Source organism: Megalobrama amblycephala, linkage group LG15 (assembly GCF_018812025.1).
Source record: "Megalobrama amblycephala isolate DHTTF-2021 linkage group LG15, ASM1881202v1, whole genome shotgun sequence".
Lineage (NCBI taxonomy): Eukaryota > Metazoa > Chordata > Actinopteri > Cypriniformes > Xenocyprididae > Megalobrama > Megalobrama amblycephala.
Genome location: NC_063058.1, coordinates 13,993,600 through 14,013,211, shown reverse-complemented (window position 1 = coordinate 14,013,211; position 19,612 = coordinate 13,993,600). Strand labels below are relative to the sequence as shown.

The 19,612-nt window shown below is 34.9% G+C and overlaps 1 protein-coding gene and 1 long non-coding RNA gene across 2 annotated transcripts in view; both read left to right on the top strand.

Moving 5' to 3' along the window:
- LOC125247959 overlaps positions 1-1,659 on the top strand; it is a 44,872-nt gene extending 43,213 nt beyond the window's left edge. The window contains exon 3 of the long non-coding RNA XR_007180207.1: positions 1,199-1,659. This is a non-coding gene — a long non-coding RNA (uncharacterized LOC125247959). The remainder of the gene's footprint in view (positions 1-1,198) is intronic.
- A 1,014-nt stretch (positions 1,660-2,673) lies between these two features.
- Positions 2,674-19,612, top strand: part of LOC125247915 (receptor-type tyrosine-protein phosphatase eta-like) — a 72,901-nt gene continuing 55,962 nt past the window's right edge. Inside the window, 1 exon segment of the mRNA XM_048159466.1 lies at positions 2,674-3,341. Coding sequence (XP_048015423.1) covers positions 3,276-3,341 — 66 coding nt within the window. The 5' untranslated portion in view covers positions 2,674-3,275.

The window sequence follows — 19,612 nt, the reverse complement described above, 5'->3', positions numbered from 1 at the left end:
CTTCTTTGTTTTTTAATAACAACAATAAAAGTTCTAATTTTGGTTAAAGGCCCTTTCACACCAAAAGTAAAATGAATAAACTTTAAAGGCTTAGTTCACCCAAAAATGAAAATTCTGTAATTTATTACTCACCTTCATGTTGTTCCACACCTCTAAGACCGTTCATCTTCAGAACACAAATTAAGTGGCTCAGTGAGGTCTCTATTGCCAGCAAGATAATTAACACTTTCAGATGCCCCACTAAAAACATATTTAAAACAGCTCATGTGACTACAGTGGTACTTTTTGTGCACCAAAAAAACAAACAAAAAAACCCCCAACTTTTTTTGAACAATGTGATGGCCGATTTCAAAACACTGCTTCAAAGCTTTACAAATCATTTGTTTCGAATCAGTGGTTCGGAGCGCCAAAGTTACATGATTTCAGTAAACGAGGCTTTGTTACGTCGTAAGTGTTTCAGAATTTCAATAGTTCACGTGACTTTGGCAGTTTGATACACGATCTGAACCACTGATTCGAAACAAAAGATTCGGAGACAGACATCGGAGGGTGTACATGGAGGTTCTTTGCGGGCATCTGCACGCATCCCATTTTTTGTGACCGTGCGGACAAGTACAAACCTTTCAGCTGTGCTGCCATTCTGGGGTAAAGAAGAATAGGATACAGGAGGAGGAAGTTCAACACTCTTATTTCTAAATCTAATCTAAAGTAATTTTGGCTTATTAGTATGGTTCAATTAGATCACTGAAGGTCAGCAGCAAACACATTGGTATATAAAGTGAGATTAAATACATAAAGTACATTTGTGTAATTTAATATATTTAATTATAACAGGTTTGTGTTAAATTCTGAGATTGCATTTCACTGTTTTTATTCATTTTGAGGAATACTGAATGTTTTCATGCAAGTGAGATGAGTAAATGCATGTTCACATTCTATCTACAATGACCATCATGTTCACACAGTGCACAAAACACCTCTGCACTTTATTTCTCTCAACATGTGGACAGGAGAGCTGTCAGTCAATAAATGTGAAAAGTAATTTGTATTACTTATTTGAAAAAGTAACTTCGATATATTGTTGTAAATCGAAAAAGTAATGCGTTACTTTACTAGATACTTGAAAAAAGTAATCTGATTACATAACTCAAGTTACTTGTAATGTGTTAATGATATGATCTGTATGTTTGTGCCGTAGGTTTCTTTGAGTACATGATGCCCACTCAAGAAGAGTATGGTTTTTAACTGAAGTTGGATAATGACCTCCCCGAGAAGAACCACCCAGACCCAAGAGACATGGGACAGTGACAGGGCCAATGGGCATCTCTCCATGGCCTTTTACATAGATGAATCTGAAAGCGATATCATACAATCATCATAGTAAACACGGAATCTCCAAGAAAAGCTTTAGAAGTTCTAAATATTTGTGTGCAAACATGGTTATTCCTCTCATGGGCATTGCGCAAGTATAATTAGTACTATTTTCATCCAGAACGTAAGTAAACATGTTCAAAATGGGCTCTGAATCTACAGGAAGAGAAGATTACAATAGTCAGTAACAATGAAATGAATGTGTATTGTTGGGCCAAGGAGTTTAATACTGTATATGTAAACAATTTACCATATATATATATATATATATATATATATATATATATATATATAGTACAGTCCAAAAGTTTGGAACCACTAAGATTTTTAATGTTTTTAAAAGAAGTTTCGTCTGCTCACCAAGGCTACATTTATTTAATTAAAAATACAGTAAAAAACAGTAATATTGTGAAATATTATTACAATTTAAAATAACTGTGTACTATTTAAATATATTTGACAAAGTAATTTATTCCTGTGATGCAAAGCTGAATTTTCAGCATCGTTACTCCAGTCTTCAGTGTCACATGATCCTTCAGAAATCATTCTAATATGCTGACTTGCTGCTCAATAAACATTTATTAATGTTGAAAACAGTTGTGTACTTTTTATTTCAGGATTCCTTGATGAATAGAAAGTTCAAAAGAACAGCATTTATCTGAAATACAAAGCTTCCGTAGCATTATACACTACCGTTCAAAAGTTTGGGGTCAGTAAGAATTTTTATTTTTATTTTTTTTTTAAAAGAAATTAAAGAAATGAATACTTTTATTCAGCAAGGATGCATTAAATCAATCAAAAGTGGCAGTAAAGACATTTATAATGTTACAAAAGATTAGATTTCAGATAAACACTGTTCTTTTGAACTTTCTATTCATCAAATAATCCTGAAAAAAAATATTGTACACAAATATTTTGTACAATTGTACACATTAAATGTTTCTTGAGCAGCAGATCAGCATATTAGAATGATTTCTGAAGGATCATGTGACACTGAAGACTGGAGTAATGATGCTGAAAATTCAGCTTTGCCATCACAGGAATAAATTACTTTGTGAAATATATTCAAGTAGAAAACAGTTATTTTAAATTGTAACAATATTTCACAATATTACTGTTTTTTACTGTATTTTTAATTAAATAAATGTAGCCTTGGTGAGCTGATGAAACTTCTTTTAAAAACATTAAAAATCTTAGTGGTTCCAAACTTTTGGACTGTACTGTATATATATATATATATATATATATATATATATATATATGTGTGTGTGTGTGTGTGTGTGTGTGTGTGTGTGTGTGTGTGTGTGTGTGTGTGTGTGACCCTCACATTGGACAGTGGTGCTGTTACGTGCTTCGTGTGGGAGTTATGCAAATCTTCATCAGAATAGCTCATTTTGAGCAGTGCTGGGAAAGTGTTTAGTGCAACTTGAACGAGAGTAGCCTAAATAACAGGAAGTTTCAGTACTGAAAAATCTTAAACAGAAGTTTATATATATACGGGTGTTGCCAAAAGATGAAGAAAAAAACCGTGTGTGAAGTATGAAGTTCCACAGTGGCCTGTTTAAAATAGTGGACATTATAACTTCCTGTTTGGACTGGGGGGTGGGGGGTGGGGGTGGAATAGCAGTCATTAGTGAAGCGATGCGATTATTGAAGCGATGACTTTCGCAACGCCCGTTCCGTTCAGCCAAATAAAGAAGAGGCGGAACAGAAAGATTTAACTCTGGTGACAGCAGTCAGCTCCACCTTGAGCAAGAGCTCACACCTTTCACATCAGTGCTCGATACGGTTTGACAAGGACGTGACAGTTTAAAGAGTTTCATCACTGAGCAAAGTCGCGGGGAAACTTATCTGAACAGGATATGAAGATCTCTGCTCAGGAGTATTACGATTCGTGAATTAAGATGGGATGTCTTTCTGTCAAAACTTTATGTAAAGGCATAGCGATTCTGTTCTTTGTCAATTTTCAGGTAAGACATCCTCTGTATTTTGCAAAAGTTTCTGTTAGTTTGTTAAAACACAAAGAGTTTAGTTCATGTAAACACTTGTTGCTGTCAACTGATGTTGTGCTCAAAGTTTTGCCTGCAAAGAAAGATCGAACTTGTTTTGTTGGTATAAAAAAAAAGAAGAAGAAGAAGAAGGGGGGGTTGTGGTCATTTGTGTTAATTTACAAAGTCTTGAAATAGTAGGTAAATATTTTTTGCCACATATCCAGTATTATTGTGTTTTTTATTTACAGGTTAATATGGTAATATATGTAGGCTAATATTATAAGACACTTGATACAGACTAAAAATCATTGCATGTCATAAAGTATCAGACAGGGTTGGGCAAAAATACATCAAAATGTATTTTAAAATAAAATACCAAATACCTTAATTTTAAATGTATCAAAATAAACTACAAAATACAGCAGCCACACAATGTATCAAAATAAAATATTGTATTTTTGTATTTGAAAAATACTAAAAACTTACTTTTACAAGGGAGCATGAAATTTCTTCGCAAACCTTCCATCAATTGGCCTATTAGATCTATCCCTTAACCATTACACTGACTTAGTTGATTAAGAAAACAATGTTTGATAGCAACAGCTTTTCTCTGCCCGAGTCAATCAATAAATCTAACAGATGCAATTAGTTAAAGGCACAATATGTACAGTAGGATTTTTGGATTAAACTATCCAAAAACCACTAGAACAATGTTATATATTTTGTTGCCTTGTGTACTTACATTATCCCAAATGTTTCCAAGAATGTTTAAATCCAGATAAATATGCAATTTTAGCCAGGACAAGGGCCGTGTCCATGCGTCGTCTATCATACCCGCGTTACCCTCGATGTCCGGTTTATTTTGTAGAAACCATGGAAACACCAAAGAGGCATTATATTCCTCATCTGTCTAATAACACATATTATATGTTTTATTAGACAGATGAGGAACTGTTTGGATTCATTCATCGACTGAAAACTAATCATGTTATATAGATTCTTGTTTAAATCTTGTTTTCTTGATTTACTGCGAGTACCATGTTTTACCATGACTAACATTGATCTAGCTTACTGCAGAGTGCAACAAGTGTCTCATAGCAGCCGCCAGGCAAACGCACAGAGTAGCATTATAACAACTTTCAAAACACAAATGTATCTAATATGATAAACAGCGCCGCATTACCCAACATACGCTAGACCGAAAAAAGCGAAAGCAGCAACTGCAGTATAATAAAAGTTCCGCTGCTGTCGAGCTGTGTGTCGCACTCGTCTCTCATTAGCAATCTCTCCAGCGGTCTCGTTCAGCTCCAACATCACTCGCCCTGCTCTGCTTCATACTACAGTAACATTAATAATCTCATCCATGAACATGATTTCTGCCCGAGTCCCGTCCCGATTCTTTTCCACTGGCTGTAGACGCAAAAACAACACATCCCATGATTCCACAAAATCAAGGATAAGCGACTGAAAAAGCGACCTCTAGCGGCGAAAATTTACATTTTGTGGATTTAACAGATCAAATATTCACATATCCCTGTGATCTCCCAGATGAAGAATGAAGTATATAGACACTTTTCAGTTAATTTCCGTAGCTGATTTGTTGAATTACGCCTTATTCTGCTTGGACACCTGTGTGAATTTGAATAGAACTGACTTTACACATCCACAAAAACAACAGTTTATCAAAAGCATCTCATTTGTTTGAGATGCTGCTTGCGTTTATATTTTGTTTTATAATCAAATGAGATTTTTACATACTTTTAATCGTGCTTTAAGTGTCCAAATACTGTACATTCTGGGTTCACTGTTCAGTGTAATAAAGATGCTGACAAATCCATTTGCTGATCAAGTAGGCGAACCATCTTTTCAAAACTAATTCAGACCCCCAAGATTCTAGAAAACCCAGTTACACATTGAAATTGTGAGATCTGATCTCACCATCATCGAGTCTGTCTGGGATTACATGAAGACATGCTCCATCTTGGAGAACTGCAGCAATGTCTCCAAGAATTAACTTCTATTAACTAAATCAAATCACAGAGTTTTTCAGGTAGCTTTGCAGGAAGGTTTCTTCAAGCATCTTGGAGATGTTGCCACAGTTCTCCTGGATTTAGTCTGTCTCAGTTTTTTTCTGTTTCTACATGTAATCACTGACATGATGGACTTGATCTCTGTGTGGCTTTGTGCATACAAAAATCTCACTGGATTATTACAATCATTGGCAAAAGGAATGTTTGGAAATGTAAACTGATATTTCCTATTGATACACTACAGGAAAAGATATAAATAACTGGCTTAAAATCATTTTTTTGGTGAAAATACTAACGTGCCTAAGATAATTGTACAGTACTATATATATATATATATATATATATATATATATATATATATATATATATATATATATATATATATATATACAGTGGTAGCCAAAAATATTAGAACGGTAAGATTTTTTTTTTGTATTTTTGTATTTTTTTGTTTGTAAAAGAAGTCTCTTCTGCTCACCAAGGCTTCATTTATTTGATCCAAAATACAGCAAAAACAGTAATATTGTGAAATATTTTTACTATTTAAAATAACTGTTTTCTATCTGAATATATTTTAAAATGCAATTTATTTCTGTGTTGGCAAAGCTGAATTTTCAGCATCATTACTCCAGTCTTCAGTGTCACATGATCCTTCAGAAATCATTCTAATATGCCGATTTGCTGCTCAAGAAACATTTCTCATTATTATTAATTATTAATAACTGTGTACAATAATTATTTAAAGAATAGAAAGTTCAAATGAACAGCATTTATCTGAAATAGAAAGCTTTTGCTACATTAAACCATTCAAAGGTTTGGGGTCAGTAAGGGTTTTTTTTGTTCTTGTTTTTTTGGAGAGAAATTAAACAAACTAATACTTTTATTCAGCAAGGGTGCATTAAATTGATCAAAAGTGACAGTAAAGACATTTATAATGTTGCTATTCATCAAATAATCCTGAAAAGAAATTGTCCACTACTGTTTTCAACATTGATAATGCTGATAAATGTTTCTTGAGCAGCAAATCAGCATATTAGAATGATTTCTGAAGGATCATGTGACACTGAAGACTGGAGTAACGATGCTGAAAATTCAGCTTTGCATCACAGAAATAAATTACTTTGTGAAATATATTCAAATAGAAAACAGTTATTTTAAATTGTAATAATATTTCATAGTATTACTGTTTTTGTTGTATTTTTGATCAAATAAATGAAGCCTTGGTGAGCAGAATCTTACTGTTCTAATCATTTATATATACAGTTATGTGTAGGGGGATGTAAAGAGGCAGGACATTTTAAATACATGTAAATATATTAATTATTTACATAATTAATATATTTACATTTATTTAAGAATGACAATTGTGTCACGTCACTCTGTCATAACATTGAAAGGGGACTGAAACTTGCAAGACAAAAACCATACATATACTCTAAATGGTTCAAGAACAGCATGCAATTTACTTTGGTTATGTCTTTTTTAGGCATTTTAGGCTAATTTTACAGGAATGCTAAGGGGTTAAACAAACTCAAAATAACAAAATACTCAGAAAAGTCTGGACTAAAAAGATACACTAACAGAACAACCAAAAATATCCGACAAGAACAGTCATTGAATTGAATAAAACACAGGGCTTAAAGGTGCTGGATGTCATTTTTTGACTGTACTAAAGCATAAAAATACCAAAATATGTTCACAGATATTTAGGAAAGATGCTAGGTTCACATAATAGTTTCTCTGAAAAACAATTCTACAGCCAGTTATTCTACTTTGAAATGGTCCGTATCGTAATATCTGTTTTTGTTTTAGTCTGTGTGATCCCACCCACTGACAATTTACCCAATAGTATTTCGACAGCCCAGGTTGCCAGTTGGCGAAAAACACAGCGTATTAAAATGCAAATACATTAGCTGATCAACTTTCACTGTAAGGCTCGTCGCTTTCCATTGACAATTGCGCTTGTTCCTTCCTTTTGCGTGTCCTCAATCTGGCAACCCGCGTGAATGTCAAGTCTGAGTAGGAGGCTGGCGAAACAACTCTCAAAATTACATACTGCTCCTTTGAATAACAAAGCAAACTAATCAATGAAACAAACAACAGGGGCAACTCATAATCAAATCAATGAAAAACCATAGAAACAAACCGAAAACTGGGAACCATTACTAAAAACCCACCCAAAACAGACATAATACAGATACTGGTAACACATACAAGTATCATAACAGTGACTATTTTCCTCATCAATGATATATGATAAAGGCCCCGATATACTTCAAACGAAGTTCTTTTTTGTTCTTTTTTTAGGAGTAAAATGAAGTTTGAAATGTGTGAGCAGCGATATACTGTAAACGAACATCTGACGCCGCCCACACTGCTGAGAGCGACGGTTAGATGGATATGTATACGTGCTGTACACTTTCTTCTCAGTAACAAAATAAACACAACAAAAATGAGAAAACTGCATGCATTTTTTATAGAAAGCATAAGAAATGCGTCTGATCATAACAACATTGGTATGTTAGCACGAGCTCTGCAAATTAGCACTCCAGTCACGTCACGTTTATTTATATACTGTAGCACTTTATTTAATAGATTGCTTAAAAGCAAGCAGCTTTACAGTATCAAACACGAAAAACAGTGTCAGTGCCTCATTTCATCAGAAGCACAACTTCATTTTGTACTATAAAGTGGCTATCCAGTGTGTTCATGTTTTCACCCGCGGAGATCTTACCTCAACGAACTCAACAGATGAAATGAATCAGAGAAGACTAACATGCGAATGAAGGCGGAGCCTCAGCGCACACCTCGTATTACGTTATCGTCATGGACCAATGGTAGTACGAAGGTGTTTTGCAGCTGAAGCTAACTTTTCCTGAAAGTTCGCTTTGGCAAGCCGTTTCGAACTTCCAAAAAGAACACAAAACGAACTTCGTTTTGGCCTGATTTTTTTCGAAATTACGTCACATCAGTTTGTTCTTTGATTTCGTTTGAAGTATATCGGGGCCTTAAGCTTTGTTTGAAGAAGAGACTGAAAATTGAGTTCAGAAAAACTAAATCAGTCCAATTCGTGAACGAATCAATCGATTTGTTAAAGAGATCCAACTAAAAAAAAAGAATAGTTCATAAATCAGACATCACTAATTATGTCATGTTTCCTTCATATTTCTCACAATGACAATAAAAATGTAGGCTAAATTCTAGACAGGATAAGTAAATGACAGAATTTTTCGGTGAACTATTGCTTTGTTAAAAATAAGTGTGCTTAATTGTATTAAATGTGCATTTGTAGTGTACTTCAAATTGTAAAAGTATATTTAAAAAACTGCAATACTTGCAGATAATATAGTATTAATGAAATAAAAGGCAACTTAAATGTACTTTAAGAAAGTACACTTTCATAACTTAACATACTTAAAGGATTAGTTCACTTCAGAATTAACATTTCCTGATAATTTACTCAAGCCCATGTCATCCAAGATGTTTATGTCTTTCTTTCTTCAGTCAAAAAGAAATTAAGTTTTTTGAGGAAAACATTCCAGGATTTTTCTCCATATCGTGGACTTCAACAGCTACCAACGGGTTGAAGGTCCAAATTGCAGTTCAAAGGGCTCTACAAGATCCCAGCCGAGGAATAAGGGTCTTATCTAGTGAAACGATCAGTCATTTTCTAAAAACAATAAAAATTTATATAGACCCTTTTACTGTTTGTACACAATGATGACGTAGCAACGTATGCGCGCGCATTTTGGCAACAGAAGTGGTGTTGTTCCCCATAAGTTCTAACGTGTTAGCAACTCCGAAAGTGATATATATATCTACAGCTTCGCGAGCGGATTAAGCAACACAGACAGATAAAGTTATTTTAAAAAGTTGACTTTATCAAATGGTATCCGGCTATCAGATCCGTGTAGTCGAGTGGATAGAAGACGTTAGCAGATGGCCAAATACAGTGGCCAAATATATATACATAAACCAGGGCTCTCAAGTTTTAAAGACAGGCAATAATGACAAATATCCAACAACATGACATGATTTTTAAAGTGACCAATAACATTGACGATGTAATACACTATAATTGATTTAGTGCTAATAAAATTATTAAGCCTATTTGGAGAGAGAGATGTTTAATGTGACAAAATGTCAGTCATCATGTGATAACGAAAATATAACTAGGTCTAGACTACTGAGCAGGTGTTTTCAGTGAACAGGCTGTAAAACTGTTGACTAAGTTCAGACACTCATGAAAAACTGATGCTGATTATCTGGGAAACATTCTCTAACAGCAGTCAAGTTGTCATTGTTTGTGTCAAACAAGCTGTGAATTTGTTGTAACATTAAACTAGGGGATCATGACTTATTCTGTGCTCAAAGTGATGCTCAGAGCTCCAGTGTTTTCCTCTGTGGGTGAACGAGGATGATGGTGAACAATTCCAGGGTATGCTTTTTTTTTTCATTGGTTGTTGCGTTAAATCTTACCCAGATACAATAGTGCTATTTTCTGATTGGCTACTGTGTAGCCTCTTTCTTTTTTTGATTGGCTGATAAGTGGCAGGCTACTCCAGGGGAGACGCGCTTGATTCCTGCCCGGCGCAGCGACATATTAAATATATGAAAAATAGTTTTTCTGCGTGAGAAATACAATGTGTGGCGGGAGTGCGTGACAAAAGACCGAAATGAGTGACTGTCATGCTCAGTGCGTTACACTTGAGAGCCCTGAAAAATTTTCAGAGTTGCTAACACATTAAAACCAATAGGCAACAACACCACTTCCGTTGCCAAAATGCGCGCGCAACTATTTGATCACGTGGGCTGTAAAAGGGTCTATACTTTATAACCACAAATACTCATCTTGCACTGTGCTGCGATCCGCACACATGACATAATCACGTTACAAAGGTCATGTGTGACTTAGGCAGAAGTACTGATACAGTGTCTACAAAGCGAATGTGAAACAACAATATTGGACGATTTTGAAGTTGAAGGAGAAAATTAGATGAAGTTTTTCGCCCTGCTGCAGTACTTCCGCCTACGTCATGCATGACCTTTCAACGTAGTGCATGGCGCATTGCAGAGCAGTGCAAGATGAGCATTTGTGGTTAAAAAGTGTATCATTTTTATTTTTTTATTTTTTTTAAAAATGACCGTTTGTTTCACTAGATAAGACTCTTATTCCTCAGCTGGGATCATGTAGAGCTCTTTGAAGCTGCATTGAAACTGCAATTTGGACCTTCAACCTGTTGGTATCTGTTGAAGTCCACTATATGGAGAAAAATCCTGGAATGTTTTCCTCAAAAACCTTAATTTCTTTTCGACTGAAGAAAAAAGACATGAACATCTTAGATGAAATGGGGGTGAGTAAAGGAGTGAATTAATTGAATAAATTTTAATTTAATACATTTTAAATTAATACATTTAAAAAGTGCAAATTAAATGTTTTACTTGAAAGTATATTTTAAATCATATATTTTGATGTGGTGACTAACATAATAAAGCACAAGCTGATTATAATTTTAACTGTAAATGTGTTATTTGATATTACATGTAAAGTTACTATATTTTAAATGTACTACATTGCAACTCTATTACAAAAGTGGAATTACAAATTTATGTAAGTACATGACATACAAGTTTCAATAGGAATGATAGTAAAGTATATTTTAGTTTAACATAAATGTGTGTCAGTGCATTCAGCAGTAGCATATTTCAAAGACAATAGAATTATGTAATTCATATAAAGATGTCCTTAAGTGGGTTAAATTCTAAATGCATTTAATATAAATTTAAGCTATAATTGTAAATCACATAAAATCAAGTGTTTGAAAACAATACATGCAGTTCGCACTTATACTGTACTATTTTTTAAAATATGCTAAAATGTTAAACTTCTTTTGCACAATGGTTCCTGTAGGTGTTCTTATATCTTAGGCCAAGATCTGTTTAGAAATTATTTAGCCAGATCTATATGGAAAGTAGGTGGATGGAATTACTTTGAACAAATTCAAATGTGCTTGTTGCTCATTGTTTATAGAGGCACAGATCGTGAGAGCTGACGTGAGAATTTTTAATTACCATGTAAACTCCCTTGACAATTTTCCTTTTTTTTTTTTTTTTTTTTCAAATTACAACTGTAGGCCTTTAAATGTTTGTTATGACTTGTTGGAACATAATTTAGGCTCTGAGCTAATATCAGCAAATAAATTAGCCGGTTACTGAACATGTTTTGAAGGGTTTAGAACCACTTTGTCTCCTGAGATTCAACAATAACATCTTGAAAAGAACAGCGAAAGTAGCTTTGTGTTCCTATCAAAGCCTTAATATGAACCCGAGACTCAGGCCAGACGGTCTGGGGGTCACGGGGGTAGAAAGCCCAGCCTCAAGAAGTTTACATCATTCTTTTCCTGTTATTCTCACCACTCAATCGCTTTGGCCATCCCGTTCTCCTAGCCCAGAGGAAGTTGTACAGGCATGCCGTTCTGGCCAATGATTTTAGCACAACAATAGTATCCTAGAAGGTCAGGAATATAATTACCAAACTTCAGTCATTCCAAAAGCAGCTTTTCAGTGGGCCTGATGTTTTAGCCCTGACTAGAAGAATGACACTATAAGTTTTCACTATCTTCAGTAGGCTCTTACTGTGGTGAAATGGTCATTTTAAGAGACAAATATCCCAAGTCTTTCTCATTTGTTTGGTCCAGTGCAGAGGTATATTTGTAGCAATAGCCAACAATACATGGGTCAAAATTATCAAATTTTCTTTTATGCCAATAATCATTAGGATATTAAGTAAAGATCATGTTCCATGAAGATATTTTCGGTAAATACATCAAAAATGTATTTTTGTGAGTGGATATACATTGCTAAGGACTTAATTTGGACAACTTCAAAGGCGATTTTCTCAATATTTTGATTTTTTTGCACCTTAGATTCCAGATTTTCAAATAGTTGTATCTCGGCCAAATATTGTGCTATCCTAACAAACCATACACCAATATTTATTCAGCTTTCAGATGATGTATACATCTCAATTTAAAAAAATTGAGTTTTGTGGTTTTGTGGTCCAGGGTCACAAATAATGTGTTTAATATAAAATAATTAAACATGTTAAATTATGAAAATATATAATATTACATTATAGATAATATAATAAAATACTTATATTAAAAATAAATAGTTAATAATATAATATAAAATACATAAAAATAAATAAATCCAAAATTAATAATAAGTATAATATAAAATACATTGCCCGGCCAAAAAAAAAAGGGCGCTGTTTGGATTTTAATAGGCAAATACTTAAGAATCTATGAATAGATCATTATTACAGTGATTAATATTTTTCTAGCATGTTATATGTTTGGCAACGGTTCTTTTAACCATAAAAGATGGAGTGTGTAGCTTTTCATTTCTTAAACAACCATGTATTAAGATGTATCATGGCCATATTCCAGGATGACAATGCCAAGATTCATCAGGCTCAAATTGTGAAAGAATTGTTGGGAGGGAGCATGAAGAATCATTTTCACACATGAATTGGCACTGACCTTAACCTCAGTGTAAGTTTTGGGATGTGCTGGAGGAGACTTGACCAAAAAATTATGAACCTCTCGATGGAATTAAATGTTGTGATGATTTTCCTTCAAGAGGTGCATCAATTTTTTGGTCAAGATCTTTTATTGACAATGCAAGAGGTGAGCACTCTGTAAAGTCTCCTCCAGCACATCCCAAACACTTACACTGAGGTTAAAGTTAGGACTCAGAGGTGCTAATTTATGTGTGAAAATGATTCTTCTTACTCTCTGAACCATTCTTTCACAATTTTAACCCTGGTGAATCTTGACATTGTCATCCTGGAATATGGCCATGATACTGTATGTCTTCCTACATGGTTGTTTAAGAAATGAAAAGCTACACACTCCATCTTTAAGGGTTAAAAGAACTGTCACCAAACATATAACATGCTAGAAACATAATAATCACTTTAATAATGATCCATTCATAGATTCTTAAGTATTTGCCTATTAAAATCCAAACAGCGTCTTTTTTGGGGGGCCGGGCAGTATACATAGTTAATATTTGATAAAAAATATACCTTGTGGAAATGTTGTATTCAAATTTGTTGGCATGACAGCTTTATAGTTAAAACCATAAAAATGACCATAAAAATGTATATTTTAACAGAAAAATGATGAATATAGTGTTTGAATAAAATTATATGCTTTGCATTTTAAATCCTCCAAAATGAAGCCCAATTGACTTCTATTCTAAGTGCCTCATCATAACCTATGAGTCGAAATACAATTGTGTGGTAATCGACGTTATGCCAATGAACCTGGAATATTCCTGGATCTGCGAAAACGACTAAAAATGCTGTTTTCTGCTGCCAGACCAGTAGTTGGCGATGTCACTTTGTAAAGAAACACTATGCATCTATAGACTGAACACATACATGTAATATGCATGTGCATGACATCACCGATTTCACAAATTTGCATTTTTGTGGTTTACACCGAGACAATAACAGTATCATTTTCAAACACATGAAACCAGTATTCAAAAGTCTGCATTTCAGGCCCCCGAAACACTGCTGTGATGTAAATGAATGGTCTAAACACATAAAACGTTTTCCGTTTTTAGTTGACAACCGTAAACGGCCCCTCAGTCACCAAGAGGACTAACTAACTGCATGGAAAAGAGCAACCAATTTGATCTTTCCATTGGAGGTAATAAAGTCATATAGGTTTTGAAACAGCATGATGACTGTCATTTTTGAATGCACTGTTCATTCATAGCTGTGTTTGTGTCATGGCATGGTGTTTTTTCGCCTTCTTGTTAGATGTTGTCTCTTTAACAATTTGCATATCTAATGGCGCCAGCTTCCCTTTGCTTCTCACGAAATAATTTTAATATGGTTCAGGGTTATTCGGTCTGTTGTGTATTTGGTCTGATAAGAAAGACGTGTACTATTTTGCATGGTTAATTTATGAAAAGTTTTTAAACCCTTGGATGTGTGCTTGTGGTTATAAATTAGTTTTCACAGAACAGATAAAGTAATTGTGTGTCTATGTGTGTCTTTCAGATCAATATATACTATAAAGCATACCATATTCCAGTATACTGTACATAAACTCCTGATAAACCAGACCATGTCCATGTATTTTGCTTTTTTTTTAAACTTTTCATTTGTTTTCATTATTTTTAGTGGTATGAATTTACAAAATAGGTGTTGTAACAGAGCTATAAGATATATATATAGGGATATATAATATATACAGTAGGGAAGTAAGGCCAATCTCATAAGGAACTATAGTACAAATAATATAAGGAAGTTTTTGAATCTATTATTTACATACAGTTTATGAGTTAGCGTACATCAAAGAAATTCAACTGCCTATTAACTAGTGAAACTAAACTGTGAAAAATATATATATGTGTGTGTGTGTGTGTGTTTCATTTGTTCAGTTGCAGATCTGCTCTGCAAAATTGACATTATTAACATTTATCCATTTGGCATACTGTATGTTTTTACAGGATCATCAAGATTGATAAAAGGTTGATCTGACACAATAATTTCTTAAATATTGTGGATTTATGTAATCTACTGGACAAAAAAGACTTGTTGTACATGAAAATTAAAATAAAAAAATACTTGAGGTTTAATGAAATGCCAAGAATAATTAAACAAACAGGGAGTGCTTTATGCTTTGCTGAAGTGTTAATTTTGAACAGGTATTTAGGCCTATTATAAATATATACTATACTATATTATATATATATATATATATATATATATATATATATATATATATATATATATATATATATATATATATATATATATATACAAACGCGATTCCAAAAAAATTGGGACACTGTACAAATTGTGAATAAAAACAGAATGCAATGATGTGGAAGTTTCAAATTTCAATATTTTATTCAGAATACAACATAGATGACATATCAAATGTTTAAACTGAGAAAATGTATAATTTTAAGGGAAAAAGTTGATTTTAAATTTCATGGCATCAACACATCTCAAAAAAGTTGGGACAAGGCCATGTTTACCACTGTGTGGCATCCCCTCTTCTATTTATAACAGTCTGCAAACGTCTGGGGACTGAGGAGACAAGTTGCTCAAGTTTAGGAATAGGAATGTTGTCCCATTCTTGTTTAATACAGGCTTCTAGTTGCTCAACTATCTTAGGTCTTCTTTGTCGCATCTTCCTCTTTATGATGCACCAAATGTTTTCTATGGGTGAAAGATCTGGACTGCAGGCTGGCCATTTCAGTACCCGGATCCTCCTTCTACGCAGCCATGATGTAATTGATGCAGTATGTGGTCTTGCATTGTCATGTTGGAAAATGCAAGGTCTTCCCTGAAAGAGATGACGTCTGGATGGGAGCATATGTTGTTCTAGAACTTGGATATACCTTTCAGCATTGATGGTGCCTTTCCAGATGTGTAAGCTGCCCATGTCACATGCACTCATGCAACCCCATACCATCAGAGATGCAGGCTTCTGAACTGAGCGCTGATAACAACTTGGGTTGTCCTTGTCCTCTTTAGTCCGGATGACATGTCCTAGTTTTCCAAAAAGAACTTCAAATTTTGATTCGTCTGACCACAAAACAGTTTTCCACTTTGCCACGAAATGAGCCTTGGCCCAGAGAAAACGCCTGCGCTTCTGGATCATGTTTAGATATGGCTTCTTTTTTGACCTATAGAGTTTTAGCCAGCAATGGCGAATGGCACGGTGGATTGTGTTCACCAACAATGTTTTCTGGAAGTATTCCTGAGCCCATGTTGTGATTTCCATTACAGTAGCATTCCTGTATGTGATGCAGTGCCGTCTAAGGGCCCGAAGATCATGGGCATCCAGTATGGTTTTCCAGCCTTGACCCTTACGAACAGAGATTGTTCCAGATTCTCTGAATCTTTGGATGATATTATGCACTGTAGATGCTGATAACTTCAAACTCTTTGTAATTTTTCTCTGAGAAACTCCTTTCTGATATTGCTCCACTATTTTTCGCAGCAGCATTGGGGGAATTGGTGATCCTCTGCCCATCTTGACTTCTGAGAGACACTGCCACTCTGAGAGGCTCTTTTTATACCCAATCATGTTGCCAATTGACCTAATAAGTTGCAAATTGGTCCTCCAGCTGTTCCTTATGTGTACATTTAACTTTTCCGGCCTCTTATTGCTACCTGTCACAACTTTTTTGGAATGTGTAGCTCTCATGAAATCCAAAATGAGCCAATATTTGGCATGACATTTCAAAATGTCTCACTTTCAACATTTGATATTTTATCTATATTCTATTGTGAATAAAATATAAGTTTAAGAGATTAGTAAATTATTGCATTCCTTATTTATTCACAATTTGTACAGTGTCCCAACTTTTTTGGAATTTGGTTTGTATATACAGTGGGTACGGAAAGTATTCAGACCCCCTTAAATTTTTCACTCTTTGTTATATTGCAGCCATTTGGTAAAAGCATTTAAGTTCATTTTTTTTTTCCTCATTAATGTACACACAGCACCCCATATTGACAGAAAAACACAGAATTGTTGACATTTTTGCAGATGTCTATATATATTCTATATACTAATATATATTAGTATATAGAATTAGTATATAGAATTAGATGTCTATATAATACTAATATATATTAGTATATAGAATTAGTAGATATACACTGCTGAGCCAAAACATTATGATCAGTCACAGGTGAAGCGAATATCGTTGATCATCTTCTAAGGCCACATATTAAGGTCTGGGTAGATTAGATGATAAGCAAACAATCAGTTCTCGTTATCAGCGTGTTTGATGGCCAGGAATAAAGATCTGATAAGTTTGACAAGGGCAAAATTGTTATGGCAAGGCAACTGGGTCAGAGTATCTCTGAAACACTGAGACTTGTGTGTTGCTCCCCGTCAGCAGTGGTGAGAATTTACCAGCAGTGTCTGAGGAGGGACAAACCACAAACTGGTTACAGGGTGTTGGGTGCCAAGGCTCATCGATGCATGAGGGTAATGAAGACTATCCCATCTGGTCCGAGCCAACAGAAGGTCTAGTGTGGCACACAAATTTTAATGATGGTTATGAGAGGAATGTGTCACAACACACAGTGCTTTGCACTCTGCTGCATATGGGGCTGCATAGCCGCAGACCAATCAGAATGGCTATGATGACCCCTGTCCACCATTGAAAGCACCTACAATTGTATCTGAACTGGACCTTGAAGCATCAGAAGAAGGTCCCCTGGTTCGTTGAGTCCAGTTTTCTTTTAAATCACATGAATGGCTGTGTACATGTGTGCCATTTACCTGGGGAAGCTGATGGAGGAAGTGTGACACTCTGGGCAATGAAACCCTGGGTCCGGCCATTCATGTGGACATAAATTTGACACTTGTCACCTACCTAAATATTGTTGCAGACCAGGTGCACACCTTCATGAAAGTGGTGTTCCCTGGTGGAAATGTCTCTTTCATGTCAGCATGATAATGCACCCTGTCACACTGCACGCATTGTTCAGGAATGGTTTGAGGAACATGATGAAGAGTTCAAGGTGTTGTTCTGGCCTCCAAATTCCCCAGATCTCAGTACTATTGAGCATCTGTGGGATGTGCTGGACCAACAAGTTCGATCCACAGCAGCTCCACCTTGAAACCTACTGGACTTGAAGGATCTGCTGCTAACATCAACTTCAGGGGTCTTGTAGAGTCCGTGCCTCGGCGGGTCGGTGCTGTTTTGCATATTAAGCAGGTTGTCATTATCTTTTATCTCATCTTTGTACTACTGATAGTGTACTGTATGTATATATACAGACCCTGCTTTCTGTCTGAAACACCTGTCAAAGAGCTTGTGAGAGGGACAGATCATTTGTTGTAAATTAGATTTCATTACACATCTTGATATAAAGTTTATTTAAAATTTAGAAAAAAAAAATGTTGCATGTTTTGAGAAAGAGACAGCAATATACAGTAGGAATTGCATTTTGAAATCTGAGGAGTGAAGTCACCTCCCTGTGGAGGGGCAATGGGGCATGATGGGAAATGGCAACTTTGGGTGCAGCTCTTCCTGACTCCTAAGTGCCAAAAGCCCTGCTGAGAATATATGATAAGAATAGTCTTTATAACTCATAGTTTTTTGACTTTGAATAAATGTTGTTCTATTATGTGAATCATAATTTTAAAGTTAGGCTACTTGATGGCAATAGGCTATCATGGTTTTATATTTAACAGTATAGTAAATATTTAATCAATATAGCAGGTAGAGTTTTTTGGATGTTTTCCCCCTTCTGAGTTTCCATGCGTATTTAAACAGGCTCTTTGTTTCTGACAAGGAAGTAGCTACACTACTGATGTCATTAGGCTACTCATTTGAAGTTTCACCTGGGGTATTTGGAGCAGAGCGTGTCAGTGTTTCTATTCTAAAGCCGAGAGAGGGAAGAAGTTAGTTTCCATTTATTTATTTATTTTTTATCAAATGACTTTAGGTGCTCATTGTATATTATACTTCCCCTGAAACTCCTTTTGTCATGTTAAACAATATTACTTCACCATATCTCTCTCTATTCCCGATGTCAGCAACTGCTTTAACATTCACAACATCAAATTCACTAACAACTAATGCCAGATATAAAGACAGCATTTATTCTGTGATAACTACGCATTTGGCATTTCTTTCTTAAATGAGCTGTTTAAAGAGTCGACGACAAAAAAGGCGTTGTCTCCATCTAGTGGTGAGACAGTGTATTTAATCCCATTTTAGGCATAACAACACGACAGCGTTTTACATTAAAAAAATAACAAGGAAATTAAATGCGTGTTTTGGCACGGATATTTAGTAGTATTACACGAAGCAAGGCATCACAAGAAAGCTCAAGCGATGTCTTAGTAATTCCTCTAAATTATTATTACAGCTGCAGGCTCATTTATCACAAAACAAGTGTATTTTGTAACCTAACAATATTATATTGTTAATATATACTTCATATAAATACTATTATGTATGTAACACCGGTGTTTCTTTTCTCAACGCTGATGACGATTGACCAATCACAACAATATTTTTGTCACAGTGGACCAATCAGAGTCCCTGTGGTATACTTCATATTTCTGTTCGTGAAAGTGTTTCTGGTAGACTAATGTTATAGACCAATTTGGTGTTTGCAAACAGCGATGACGTTTTTTATGGGCGGAGCCTACCTGG